General features: G+C 33.1%; 1 protein-coding gene across 1 annotated transcript in view; it reads left to right on the top strand.

The window, feature by feature from the left end:
• Window positions 1-15,580, top strand: part of STPG2 (sperm tail PG-rich repeat containing 2) — a 547,712-nt gene that overhangs the window by 386,621 nt on the left and 145,511 nt on the right. The window contains exon 10 of the mRNA XM_078002688.1: window positions 14,441-14,556. Within this exon, the coding sequence (XP_077858814.1) occupies window positions 14,441-14,556 (116 nt within the window). The remainder of the gene's footprint in view (window positions 1-14,440; window positions 14,557-15,580) is intronic.

Below are 15,580 nucleotides of genomic sequence, written 5' to 3'. Positions count from 1 at the left end.
CAATTACTTTTGCATCAACCTAATAACTTGTGTCACAGTTTCTTTTATTTTGGCGAAGCTACCTATATGAGTGATTTAGTCAGAACTTTGGAATCAGATTAATTTTGTCAACAGTTATCAAAATAAGAAATCTATTAGAAACTGGATTTGGTATATCTCTTTGATAATGCTGTCTCTCCAGATTCTGAATTTTGAGGGAGGAGTTCTTTCCCTTGCTATACAATCAGGAGTTTGAAACTGTACAGGGTAAGTAAAAGGGACTGGAACTAGCCCACAGATAAAAGATTCAAAGCCAGCCTGCATCCAACATCATAAACCCTCCTAACAAGAATAACGAAGAAGGAATTAAGGTAAAAGACTATAGGAAACATACTAAAGGATCCAGACAAGAGCAATACAATTTGTCATAAGTGTTTAGAAGCATAGACTTCATAAAGCCAATTCATTTTAAAGTGCCTTTTGTTCCTGCTGTTGTAAATGGGATTTTTTTTTTAATTTCTTTTTCAGATAGTTTGTTGTTATTGCCTAGAAACACTACTGATTTTTGTGTGTATATTTTGTATCTTGCAACTGTACTGGATTCACTTATTAGTTCTCAGAGTCCCTTGGTGAAGTCGTTAGAGGTTTTTTTTCAACTTTTATTTTAGATTCAGGGGTACATGTGCAAATGTTACATGGATATGTTGTGTGATGCTGTGGTTTGGAGTGTGACTGAACCCATCACTCAGGTAGAGTGCATAGTAAGCACTAGGCAGTTTTTTAACTCTTGCCCCTCCTCCCTCACTGCCCCGTCTTGTATTCCCCAGTGTTTATTGACCCATCTTTATGTCCACGTGTACCCAATGTTTAGATCCCACATAGAAGTGAGAACATGAGGAAGTTGGTTTTCTCTTTCTGCATTACTTAGGTTAGGACAGTGGCCTCTGGCTGCATCCATGTTGCTGCAAAGGACATGATTTCATTCTTTTTATGGCTGTGTAGTATGCCATGGTATATTTGTACCACATTTTCTCTATCTGGTTTTGTTTGATTTGATTTTTCTCTAGGCCTGATTTGTAGTAAACCTGTGCTTTCATTTTATAGAGGTGATGGCAGGACTTTATATTTTAAGATATCTTCATTTTGCTCTTACTTTTTTTTATTTTGCTTCATTGTCTTCTAGAATCTGGTTTTTCTGATGCCAATACAATCAGAAGGCATTTTGGTTTTTTTTTTCCTTTGTGGGGGACTTACCTTCCTTTTTTGGGAAACATTTAGAATTTTAAAAAATTCTTAGTGTTCTACAATTTCACAGTAGTATATCTATGGCTGAATATCTTTCAGTGCCTGAACTTAGGTCATTTATGTTTTTTATGTCCTTTTACATTTGAAGAATTCAATCCTTTTTAAGCAATCTGTATTTTGTAATTTATTTTCAGCATTTTAATTTTGTCTTTCTGGAAACATGGATTTTGGCTCCAATAGAATTTATTTTTTAAATATCTTTTTATCTTTCATATTTTTTTTCTCTCTCTACCTTTTTGCTCTAAATTCTGTAAGGGTTTTTGTAAGCTATTTTTCTTATCTAATTAAATTTTTGATACCAACAGTTCCTGATACCAATGCTCCTGGAGTACATTGTTCTCAGAATGCTCTTTGTTTTATAGATGCAATATTATTGTGAATATATTTTATGATATTATTCAATTTTGAAAGTTATATATTTTCTGTATTTTCCTAAACTATCTTTTTTTTCTTCAGGGTCAGTTTTTCTATTTATTTTGGTCTTTGTCTTTCATGTGGCTATTTCTCATCATTTACCAAGTAAATTTTGGTGTGTTCATTCTTAAGGAAACAAAAACTAAATATTTATCTAGTTTGAGTGCTCTTTGGGTGCACTAAAGAAAAAGTGGTACTGTTCACTTCTTGGTCTCCCTTTCAACAACAGTTCTGACTTGCAACTCTGTGTAGGTTAGCAGAGGAAGGGATGTACGTATTATTGGACTTTAGGATGAATTTATTAGTGGACGTTAAGATGAATAAATAGAACACCCGACTGCCTTCCCACTATCATACCTCATCCTCATTTGCACATGCTCCTTTCTCTTAATAGCAAGTATTAAGCATAGTAGGGGGAGATAGGCAAACAAAATTGCATTCTAAACTGCCTAGTCACCTAAAAGAAAAGATAAATCAACAGGATTTGAGTCAAGAAGAGTTCTGGGAGCAGTATTTTCTAGGATATTCTCATATTTCTTTACTGTACTCTTTTTTAAGCAATTTTTAAATTATAAACCTATTGTGATTTAAAAATCTCAGAAAACTATGAATATAAGTAACTTTCTTAACTTGATAAAGGCTAAAACCGTAAGGCATTATTCTTGAAGAAAGGAAGACAAGGATACCTACTATTACCATACCTTCTTAATGAAGTAGGTGGTTCACATCAATACCTAAGGATAGAATACCTAATAACACAAAAAGAAGGAAGTGTTGGAATAAAAGATATAAACCTACTTTAAACTGCAAATTATAGCATCAATAGCAAATTTAAAAAATATCCAGAGACTGCTAGGACTGATAAGAAAATTTGCCACACTTGCTTGATAGATAATGGCTTACAATACCAGCAGTGATCATTTTCAAAAGAGTAATGAAATAACATACAACTCACAATAAAAATAACGTTCCTAGGATTAAATAAGAAAAAAAATTTCATAGAAAATTTTTAAACTAATAATAGACATAGATAATGGTCTGAATAAATGAAAAGCTATTCTAGGCACTTGAATGTGATGACTTTATATAATCAAGATATCAGTTTTACTTTTCTTAATCTATAAATGTAACCCCACTTAAGATTCCAGTTGGACTTTTTGAAGAAATTAATGATCACATATAAATGTGTGTAAAAATAAAGGTATATGAAGAGCCTAAAAAAAGGAATAGAGAGGGGGAGAAATCCCAATAGCATTTATTAAGACACACTGCAAATCTATATTAATAAAAACTTTGCGGTTTTGGCACAAAAGCAAGACAAATGGATAACGAAACAGAAAATTCAGAGACAGATTAATGTATATGTGAAGACAATTTATTGTAAAGATGTCACTGCAACTCAATAGGTAAGCAAAAATTATTTAGTTGACATACTGGGAAAACTGACAAACTTATTAATATGGTTTGACTCTGTGTCCCTACCCAAATCTCATCTTAAATTGTAATCACCACGTGTTGAGGGAGGGACTTGGTTGGAGGTGATTGGATCATGGGAGCAGTTTCCCTCATGCTGTTCTCATGATAGTGTTATCACTAGATCTGACGGTTTAAAAGTGGCACTTCCCCCTTCATGCTCTCTCTCCTACTGCCTTGTGAAGAAGTGACTGCTTCCCTTTCACCTTCCACCACGCTTGTACATTTCCTGAGGCCTCCCTAGCCACGTGGAAATGTGAGTCAATTAAACCTTTTCTGCTTATAAATTACTCAGTCTCAGGCAGTTCTTTATAGCAGTGTGAAAATGGACCAATACACTTACCAGAGAAAATAGGATTAGATCCTTACAAAATACCATGTGCAAAAATGGAATCTATATGGATTAAAGACCTAAATGGAAAGGTAAAACTACAAAGTTATTTGAAGAAAATATCAGTGAATACTGATTTTTTAATTTTAAAAAAAATCAGATTCAGTGGGAACACATGCATGTTTGCTGCATGAATATATTGCATAATGGCCGGGTTTGGATTTCCATTGAATCCATCATCCCGATAGTGAATACAGCATGCAATAGGTATTTTCAACCCTTAACACCTCCCTTCCTCCCGCCTTTTGGAGTCCTCAGTGTCTAAAAGAATACTGTTACAATCTTGAAAGTGGGGAAATACTTCTTACTAAAAACTCCAAAAGGAACAACTATATATATATTTATATAAAAAATCTGAGCTTAGCTATTTTAAAACGAATGATTTCTCTTCAACATTGGGCATCCTAGGAAAAGCTCAGTAGATGACAGAAAGAAGAAATATCTGCAATATTTAAAACTGGCAGAGACTTGGCTGGGCACGGAGGCTCACGCCTGTAATCCCAGCACTTTGGGAAGCCTAGGCTGTTGGATCACGAGGTCAGGAGATCGAGACTATCCTGGCTAACATGATGAAACCTCATCTCCACTAAAAATACTATATATATATATATATAGTATTTATATATACTATATATATATAGTATTTATATATACTATATATATATATGTAGTGGTGGGCATCTGTAGTCCCAGTTACTTGGGAGGCTGAGGCAGGAGAATGGCGTGAACCAGGGAGGCGGAATTTTTCAGAGAGCCGAGATCGCGCCACTGTACTCCAGCCTGGATGACAGAGCAAGACTCCGTCCCCCCCCCAAAAAAAAAAAAGAAAAAAAGAAAAAAAAATGGCAGAGACTCAAATATGGACTAAACAAGAAATTTATGATGAAAAGGAGAACAAGATACCCCAAAAGAAAATGAAAAAAGTATACAAAACTATTTTATAGGTCTATTAATTATTGCTTATTTTATTATTTTCAATAGAAATTCAACTTATTCCAGAAAAACTCATGTTCCTTCTTAAGACTCATTTATTTGTTCATTTTTATATGCAGAATACAAAAATGAATATATGTAGAATATAAAAATGAATGTTAATATTTTAAACCCTAAAGAATGACAATTATTCTAACAAACACAAAATAAAACCCCTCAAAAAGTGTGGCAATTATGTGACAAACACATAGAGCTCTGATTTTAATGATGAAGTTCTCTAAAAAGACTCACTGGAGTTAGAATTATCAAGTCATTTTTAAGGAAAGGATACATTCATTTTCCAAAACAAATTAGTATAGGAAATAACGTAGTATCAGATTTCATCTAAGTGTAGAACTCACCACTTCCCCTCGAGGCTTAAACAAATATTACATGAGTGAGGGCTCTTGTAAAATGTTATGTTTTGAAATAGATTTCATTAATGGCTTCTAGTGATAATTTATGCCTCCTTTATACACAAGTCTTTTCTCATACTAATCATGGATACCTTATTTGCATATAAATAGATTTCAGTATTTGCTGAAGCAAAGACAAATATGCTTTTTTTTTTTCCCCCCTCCTGGACATTGTTATAAAGGAAAAAAAAAAAGAGGGGAGGGGGACATTGTAATAATTAGCAATCAGTTTATATAATAATTTTCTTGATAAAAAAATTTTTGCATACAACATTCTTTGGTGTTTTTATTGATATAAAAATTTCATGTCAAACATTGTGACCTCTATTAAAATTATAAAGAAAAACAATCTGCACAGTTTTTGCAGTGGTATATGGTTTAAAAAGAACATTTTGATACTGGTTGTTTAAACGTTTACTCTGACCCTCTGGATACCTTCTCCTAATTAGGTTTTACAGTTTCTGATGTGTATCATGTTCTGTTTTAGAGAATGTAAATGTCGTTTTTGTAACTATATTGCTTAGCTAAATAAATTCTGAGCTATAACAAGTCATATGTTTATCATAGAAATATGTTTTGTTTATTTCAGTTAATAGTGTACAAATGCTAAGCTTTCGGTCATCATGTAGTTAAAAATACCAAAATCTTAAATTTTTTTTTATAGAGCGTACTTCCTTTCAAAATAATTCTTATAATAAGAAGACCTTTTGAGTCTACTTTTATTTCAACTAGCAATGGACATTAGTGAGGAAATAACAATTAACTCAGTGTTTGTAAGAGGTAGCCATTTGACATTTGCTTCTTGACTTTCAGTATTTGAAATAGGATATGTTCCTGTGTTGTTGCAGTGTAAGTGAATAGTCAACTTCCTCTTATGACACACAATATATCTGAGTAATTACTTGGGGAAATTAAGATAACAGCTGCTTTCTGGTAGATATGATGTCCATTAATATGTGTCTTTCTGACCAGCAGAGGTCACTCAGTGTAAAGTGAATAATGACTTCAGCTTTCAAAAGAGACAGCAAACATGACTGTTCTATTTGAGCACTTCGTTTTTACTTGATTTCTGTTACTAGCAAAAAACACTGTTTTCATCTCTTGCTATACATGCTTGCCTAAATGAATGAGGCTGTTCCTTGTGGTTTAAAGATCTTTTTAAACATGAAGGCAAATGTATAATCCTGAAAGAAATTGTTAAGGCACTGTATTTAAATCTGTATTTTTTTTAATATTATACAGATGATTTCTAGTTAAAAATATGAGGGAGAAGATTGTCTCTCAGGGAACACATCACATTGCATTCTACCACAGAGAGGCAGCCTTCACCCAAAGATGGGATGTAGTGCTATTGGATTCTAGAAAAATAGCATTTAACTCTAGAATTTGTTTTATTGTTGTTTATAACAGGCTTTGAAAGTAGCAGTGTGTGGCAGCCTTGACAGCTGGCAGTGTGGTAATATGGAGATTTGAAGACAACTTGATTTTTAGAATTGTGATATTTGTGCTTTCCTTAAATGTGTTTATACTTAGTACTTTTAAAATACATGGGTAAAACAAAAATTACCTTTATTTTTGGAATGCTAGTGAATTAGTAATTAATTCAAGAAAAAGATTCCCTCAATTTATCAACTATGCTTATTTAATCCATCTCCTAGACCCAATTCACCTTTTAGGGAATTGTCATGCTGAGGTAAAAGCATAACATTGTCATTTGATTAATATGATATTTGTTTGGCAAATTTGATAGTTTTGGAGGTGCTGATACATCTAATGGAGATTAAGAAGGCAGCATGAAGTAGTAAAAAGAGCTGTTAAAACCATAAAGTGAAGCCACAGCTCTGCTATTTAACTCTGTTCCCTGTGAAGATTAAATAACAGTTTTCCCCCTTCTACCCTCTCAGAGATATTCAAGGATGAAAAGCAGGTACTTTGGTCCTTATTCATTTTATAACTTATGAAAGTTGTTTAACTTCTCTGAACTGTTTTTTTTTATTTCTATTACAAAGGAGAAGACTAAAGCTGAGCATGATTTAGAGAATTAATCAAGGTCACATGGTTATCGGAAGCTTGAATTTCAATTTAGGTTAAGATTTATTCTAGAAATAATAGGCTAAAATAACATAGAGATGAAAATATACTTATACTTGCAAGCATTGCCTCTTCAATGATCATGAAATAAGTTTGCAAATTTGGTCCAAGATTAAAATAGTATGACATCCACATAACAGAATTCATACTGTAGTGAAGGATGTACACTGAAAGTCTTTTTCCTATCTTAATACTGCCAGTCTCATATTAATCTCTTTCCTCCCAGGTGACAATTGCTCTAACATATTTACAAATAATGACAAATTATAAATATTTATGTGATATATCATCTAAATGCTATTGCATATTATAAACAGAAATGTGATTTCAATCCATCTATTTCTTTTCATGGACATACTAAAAAGAAAGTAAAATGACAAGAAAATGGTTAAAATGCTTAAAGTCACAGAAGTAGATTCCAAGTAGCTCATAAATTGATTCTTCCTTTCTTGATTCAGTTCAGTTCAGCTCAATAAGCATTTATTGAGGCTCTACTACCGTAGGCAGGCACATAAGATTCAGATATATTTCAGAGAAAATTATGGTCTCATCCAGAATTTCAGAAGGTTTATTCTTTGTCTGGATCACTGGTTACCAAGATTATTTGAGAGAAAACTGATTTAGAGTATAAATATTTTTCAAGGACAGCAACACACTAAATTGTAGTTTAGAGGTCAAAAGCAATGGGTTTTGTTGAAATTATTTTCTTTTTCCCACTTTCAGAGAATATGATTTATTATTTTGGGATGAATCCAAGGAATCTTCATTTTTACACTAATTGGGATGATTCTGATGTCTGTGGTCCATGAACAACATAAAATATATGATGCTGCATACGATTGTTTTTGTTTTTTAGTCTGATATGTCATGCCCTACAACAAGTTCAGCCAGAGGCCAGCGGAGTAACATTTCTAAAGCTATAGAAGGAGAGCCAATAAACCCTGTGAGCTGTAGATACTAAAGCCAGATGAGGAATCCCTTAATTATTTGGAAGTAGACATTATTAATGTAAAAAATTCCACTGTTATTAGTCTTGATTAAAATTAACCAGTAGTATGAGTATGTCTTATCCAAAATGACTGGGACCAGAAGTGTTTCAGATTTCAAAGTTTTTGGATCTTAGAATATTTACATTATTTATACTCAACAGTTCAGCATCCCTAATCTGAAAATCCAAAATCTGAAATGCATCAATGAGTATTTTCTTTGAGCATCATGTTGATGCTTGAAAAGTTTCAGATTGATTTTGGAGTACTTTGGATTTCAGATTTTTGGGTTAGGAATATTCAACCTTAGTTGATGAGAAGCTTTGAAAGGGACTAATCCTGCTGAATTCTCACAGTAGTCTGCTGTCTCTTATTCTAGTAGGACATAGGAACAAGGTTAGAGAATATTTACATTACATGATTACAGGATCATAGTGACCAAAGAAAACTATAAGGGTGAAGAAAAACATTATTATTTACATTTCAATCTATATATAGATTTTGGTTTACTAAAAAGGAGGACAAAGGTTACTGAAATAGTCAATGATTAATCTAACAGTTCTTGTTTAATCTCCAATGAATGTAAAAAATATTTGATGACATCAAAGCATGAAAAGTATTGTATCATTCATTTCATCTATAAAATACATTTGCTTTAGGATAGAGAAGTTGCTCATTTAAGTTGTAAATGAAATATTAATCTTTGCTTAATTGACTCCTCACTAAATAAATAATGTAGGCTCCTCTTTCTGGAAACTCTAAACTCTGTGAGTCTAGCTTTTTCCTAGCAGACCTATACAGGTAAAGATGTTAGCAGCAGATTCAAATCCAAACATATTTGGAAGCCTTACAATTTTTAACAAGTTGAGAAAAATGGCAAGTAGTCACAATTTAAATGGTATAAATTAGTGATTTTCTTTAATGTTTGTGAAGAATTTAGTTTAATTAAATCAAATGTTTTAATTATTTTTAAAATGAAGTTGATATTTTATTGAAAGGACTTTATGTAACTTCATCTGTGATGTGACATGTTTTAGCATTATCCTGATTTGTACATGTAATATTCCCAGAGATAAGTATCAGTCTTGACAGTGGGAATGCCTTGCTAATTTAGCCTTGATAGAGTGGTGCTAATTTAGCCCTGATAATGGTGATCTAAGGGAACTTCAAATATATGTTGAGACTTATTCTATTTTTTTGCCTTGATAATTTTCTTGGCAATATGGCTGTAAATCTTTACATAAGAACTGTGAAGTATAAAACCGAAATTTAATTATGAGAATTTGCTACTAATATTTCAGGACAATTGTGAAACATTCTGTTTACCTTGAAGACAACTTCATATTTTATTATTTGGTAATTCTGTTCATTCTTAAAAATAATTCATATGTTGCATATTTAGGTACTGCCTACTCAAAATGGTTTTAGGGGAAGGGTGATTATCCTTCCTTCCAGCTGGTTCCTATAATTCACACAGAAACTGTATTACACTCACATTTATGACTGATGAAAGTTATTCAAATTTACCTAGAATGTACTTATGTTATCACAGAGTGGAAGGATCTTTTTTATAGCAGCAGTTGAAAGACTTCACTTGACAGAGCTTATGGATGCACATTTTGATAAGTATGTATTAGAGGTACACAGATAAACAGACATTGCTGTCTGAAGAGATATTTCAGTCCAGCCAAATCCATACGATTTTATATTTATATGTCATAACAGTGATAGCCTTATAGCTTAATCGGTTCTAGGAACACATGTTTTAACAGGTGCATGGTTTAGGTAGATGCCAGGAGATGAATTTCTCAGTTTACTTAGTTTGGAGTGCATGAAAATAGTCAATTTCTTAGGGGCTTTGTACACGATAACTTCCAGATACTCTATAATAACTTTAAGATATCCTTGAATATGTAAAATCTTATTTCTTAAAATATGTAATATTTTAATTGCATAATTAAAATAAAATATGTAAAATATGTAATTTTGTTTTTGAACAGATAGTTTAAGGGGATGGCGAAAATAAACATGGGTATTTTGTTTAAAATTTGTGTAGTATTGGGACTCTTTTTTCTCTTGTTACCTATAGTTCAATTTAATAGACTGTGCAGTTCTGTGGTCATAATCTGAAGTGCCATTTAATCAAATCTAGTCTTAGAGGTAGTGGAAGAACATTAAACCTAAATGTGTCTCTGGCATTGATGATGATACTTCTTTGTGTACTAGTCTTTTCTCTTTGCTATTACTTCATTTGTAAAGCTGAAGAATAAAATCAGTATGATCAGTATGAGAAAATGTGTTCCATAAATGTATAAACTTTCTAAATGACATTTTAAAATCATGAAATTTCAATGGACAATTTCCTAAATGATTTTTAACCCCTGTTTTAAAATTGTACTTTAAGGTCTGGGATACATGTGCAGAACGTGCAGGTTTGTTTCATAGATATACACGTGCCATGATGGTTTGCTGCACCCATCAATCCGTCACCTACGTTAGGTATTTCTCCTAATGTTATCCCTCCCCTAGCCTTCCACCAACCCCCACAGGCCCCAGTGTGTGATGTTCCCCTCCCTGTGTCCACGTGTTCTCATTGTTCATCTCCCACTTCTGAGTGAAAACATGTGGTGTTTGGTTTTCTGTTCCTGTGTTAGTTTGCTGAGAATAATGGTTTCCAGCTTCATCCATGCCCCTGCAAAGGACATGAATTCATCCTTTTTTTATACCTGCATAGTATTCCATGGTGTGTATGTGCCACATTTTCTTTATCCAGTCTATCATTGATGGGCATTTGGGTTGGTTCCAAGTCTTCGCTATTGTGAACAGTGCTGCAATAAACATACGTGTGCATGTGTCTTTATAGCAGAATGATTAATAGTCCTTTGATTATATACCCAGTAATGGGATTGCTGGGTCAAATGGTATTTCTGGTTCTAGATCCTTGAGGAATTGCCACACTGTCTTCCACAGTGGTTGAACTAATTTACACTCCCACCAACAATGTAAAAGTGTTCTTATTTCTCCACAACCTCTCCAGCATCTGTTGTTTCCTGATTTTTTTAATGATCACCATTCTAACTGGCATGAGATGGAGATGGTATCTCATTGTGGTTTTAATTTGATTTTCAGTAATGACCCGTGATGATGAGCTTTTTTTCTTACATTTGTTGGCCACATAAATGTCTTCTTTTGAGAAGTGTCTGTTCATATCCTTTGCTCACCTTTTGATGGGGTTGTTTTTTTCTTGTAAATTTGTTTGAATTCTTTGTAGATTCAGGGTATTAGCCCTTCATCAGATGGGTAGATTGCAAAACTTTTCTCCCATTCTGTAGGTTGCTTGTTCACTCTGATGATAGTTACTTTTGCTGTGCAGAAGCTCTTTAGTTTAATTAGATCCCATTTGTCAGTTTTGGATTTTGTTGCCATTGCTTTTGGTGTTTTAGTCATGAAGTCTTTGCCCATGCCTATGTTCTGAATTATATTGCCTAGGTTTTCTTCCAGGGTTTTAGTATGCTCATATATGGGATATTTAATTGTTAGTAGATTTGTGTCACCTTCACATGAAAAAAAGTATTCATAGCAAGAATTATTACATTATTTATAATTTTAGCTCATTATAAAGCAAACAACTTATGAAATCTGAGATTTTGTAGCTTTATTTATAGAAGTTGTTTTTTTCTGAGGCCACTCTAATGTACCAAGATGTTCATATTGAAGGGACAGAAACATAGGTTTTTGTTTTAAATTACTCACTGTTCCTGTTATGTTCCATTTTTGCCCTGTAGCATTGGTTGACATTTCATAGAGACTGAGTTGGCACAGGGCTGGAAAATATGCAATTATAAGAATCACCTACTCTTGAATTTCCCATTATATACTAGCCATGATTCAGGCAGACTTTTCATAGGTGTTTGATTTGGAATGAGAAGTTTTCTTCCTTATGACCTGTGATTAAAATGTGACATTTTGGTATCTAAAAAGAAGATAGTTTCTGCATAATCTAGCTGTGAATCAGAGCTGATGAAGCAATGTAAGTCTTTGACCTGTATCATATAAGCAATAGCGTATGTAATTGAAAATATATTTTAAGACTGAGTATGATAAGCCTTTTTTTAATTTAAAAAATATTCTGTAGCTTAAAGCAGGCTAAGTGCTAAAATGCAGCAAGATGCATATTGAGAAGTTTTGTTTCACGTAATGTTCCTCAAAGGAATTCCAATAAAAAGAAATCTACAATTGCATTTGAATAATTTATTTTCTTTTAATGAGTTATAACTATGAATGTAAATAATTATCAGTTGCTGTAGCCTGATGGTAAGGGCAGAGAATAGACTATATTTCTTCACAATTGAAAATGAAAGATACAGTTACAATAGTGTTTGGATAATAACCTTACCTGTTGCATTAACCTTTATAAATCTTTATGGTTAAAACTACAGTTTTCAATTAACTGACTGCGGAATAATGATATACCCAGCTTCGGATGATAGTTTGTGTTTTTTTAAATTCTGAGTACTGTGGTTGATGATATATTTTCCCTTGCATAGTTTGTGTATGAATGTCTGTCAGTAAAGATGTTATGTATGTATATGTGCATTATTCCTCTGCACTGTACATATAAATTATATTATTCCAAAGTTGTGCACGCTATTGTTTTATAGTAAGATGACATTGGCAAAAACACTTTCCTTGTCACTTGGCATATCAAAACACATTAGCTTCCCACAAGGAACTTCAGATAGCTATATCTTAATTGAACTAATTTAAAATGACTGGGCTAGAGCCTGGATGTCCTCCTTTATTTTAAATACCAACTTTTCACTTGATATATCAAAATACATTAGCTTCTCACAAAGAATTTTAGATACCTATATCTTCATTGAGCTGATATTAGAATGATTGGGCTAGAGCCTAGATGTCCTCCTTTATCTTAAATTTTGAAATGTCCTATATTAATGAAGCTAAAAACATTTAAAATGTTTCATACGAACCTATTAATTTTAAAATATTTTAGATTTTAAAGCATCAACAAGAATGTATTTGCCAAAGCAGGTAGATTGAATTGCATGCTTATTAGGGAAATATAGAGAAATTAATTTTGTATTTTATTAATATCATTATATCCAGTCTTCTATTTCACTGTTTATATTTATTGTCAATATTCTATGACCAAAGGTTTTATTTTCTCTCCCCATACGTTGCCTGTCTGATGCCCCCTAATTCAATTTCTTTCACTACCATTCTTCTAAAATTATATTCCACATATTCTACAGTGTCCTTCCTAAGTCTTCTCTCCTTTTGAAACATTTGATATAGTATACCTCTAACATTCTCTTGAAACACAAGGTTTGGCATGTGATAAACACTCAACAGTATTGTTTAAAATATGAATGAGGAAAAAAATTACCTCTCCCTGTCTTCTCTCTGTGAAGTTGTACTAGCTAGGTTCCATTCACTAGACCACAGGGTCCTGTATCCCTGGGCCAAGGACCTATACCTGTCAATGGCCTGTTAGGAATCAGGCTGCCCAGCAGGAGGTGAGCAGAAGGCAAGTGAGTATTACTGCCTGAGCTCTATCTCCTGTCAGATCAGCCTGACATTAGATTCTCATGGGAGCTCGAACCCTATCCTGAACTGCACATGCGAGGGATCTTGGTTGTACACTCTTCATGAGAATCAAGAATCTGCCAGAATTTACTTTCTGAACTACTACTTTTCATGACTATTTAATCTAAAACTTTTAAGAGCTACCCATTGTCTATGAAAGTGGTTCTCAAAAGTTTTTAGAGATGTTGTGAATGAAAATAATTCAAATATTTTCTACTTGGACTTTACCTACAAATTATCCTCTGGTCACTTCTGTAAGAACTTGGGGGCATTAAAGAATACAAATTGGAACCCATTGGCTTAAGTACCGAAATCCTTATTTAGGTTTAGGCCCTGTTCCATGCAAACCATCTGTTTACTACGTTTGATTGCTCCATATACATTCCTTCTTTGTGTTTTGATTTCTGTAATGTTTAGTGCCCAGAATGCTATTAAAGCACCTTTCTGCTGTATTTCCAAATACAGTTCAAGCCCTAACTCCTCACTGAACATGTGAATGAATATTTAGGATATAGGAGTGAAGCATCTTCATTCATGATGTAAAAGTGTATTGAGAGAGTACTGCTGTTTTCTCTTTTCTGGAAATTATTGCTGTAATATATTTAATTATTAGGTAAACAGATGCCACCACCTTATGCTTATCATATTTCAAAGACATAAACCAAATGATTTTAAGCGTTCAAAAATAATGGGTTCAAATGAAAGCTAATTTTATACATTCAGAGCACAAACCTAATATTCATATGACCAAAATCAATAATTTTAAAACATACTTTATCATAATTTTTACATTTGTTATCTCTCAGGTCCTGCAGCATACAATCCTGTTTTAAGGAAATCTTGCCCCATACCCTTATTTGTGAAAGCATCAAAGCGCTTTGAAGAGTCCAAAGAGATTACTCCAGGCCCGGCAACATATGAGGTTTGTCAATATTTCCTTCTTATCAATGACACAAGAATAGAATTAATTTCTAGAAAGCACTACAAATGGATATATTAAAGTCATTTCCATATATTTTATTCACATTGCTGATTAATGAAAATATTTTGACTAAGGAGATTTTTGAAGATGTAGTCTGACATTTAAAAATAATTATTTAAGAATTTAAGAATTATTTAAACAACTTTTCTATCTCTAAATATGCTTTACAGTATTCATATATATAATTTATTTATATTCCTACAAATATTAAAGTTCACTTGTTTACATACTTGTTTGTATCCGTTCGTTGAAATCTCTTAGTATTTATTGAAATAATTGTTTATCAGATAGCTTACAAGAAAGCCCTGTGGATCGAATAAAATTGTGTGTTGATCTTTTATTTTCTTTTAATGAACATGGATTCTGTACCTAAGTTCATAATAAATAAAAGTGTCTTTTAAGTTATGGACCTTCTGATCATAACCTGAAGGATTTTAGAAACTGTGTTCACAATAGTCCTTTATTGCCCTTTTGAGAGTTAGAATGAAATAGGTTCCCCATTCCTACCCTACTAACTATTGAAAGTAAAATATTTTATAGTGATATGTAACAATTAATTTAAGAATTAATTCTGAGTGCAAACCAAAATGAGTGTTCCTTTTTGGGGCTAATGACAAGTTTATTTATATTGAATATTTGTTTTTCTTCTTACTTAAAATGTCACAATCTAAGGCCAGGCACAGTGTCTCATGCCTGTAATCCCAGCACTTTGGGAAGCTGAGGCGGGCAGATACTTGAGGTGAGGAGTTTGCAACCAGCCTGGCCAACATGATGAAACCCTGTCTCTACTAAAAATATAAAAATTAGCCAGGCATGGTGGCATGCACCTGCAGTCCCAGCTACTCGGGAGGCTGGAGCAGGAGAATTGCTTGGATCTGGGAAGCAGAGGTTGCAGTTAGCCAAAATCTCACTACTACACTCCAGCCTGGATGACAGAGTGAGACTCCTTCTCAAAAAAAAAAAA

Source organism: Macaca mulatta, chromosome 5 (assembly GCF_049350105.2).
Source record: "Macaca mulatta isolate MMU2019108-1 chromosome 5, T2T-MMU8v2.0, whole genome shotgun sequence".
Lineage (NCBI taxonomy): Eukaryota > Metazoa > Chordata > Mammalia > Primates > Cercopithecidae > Macaca > Macaca mulatta.
Note: the sequence above shows the minus strand (reverse complement) of the source record. Positions and strands in the feature narration are given on the sequence as shown.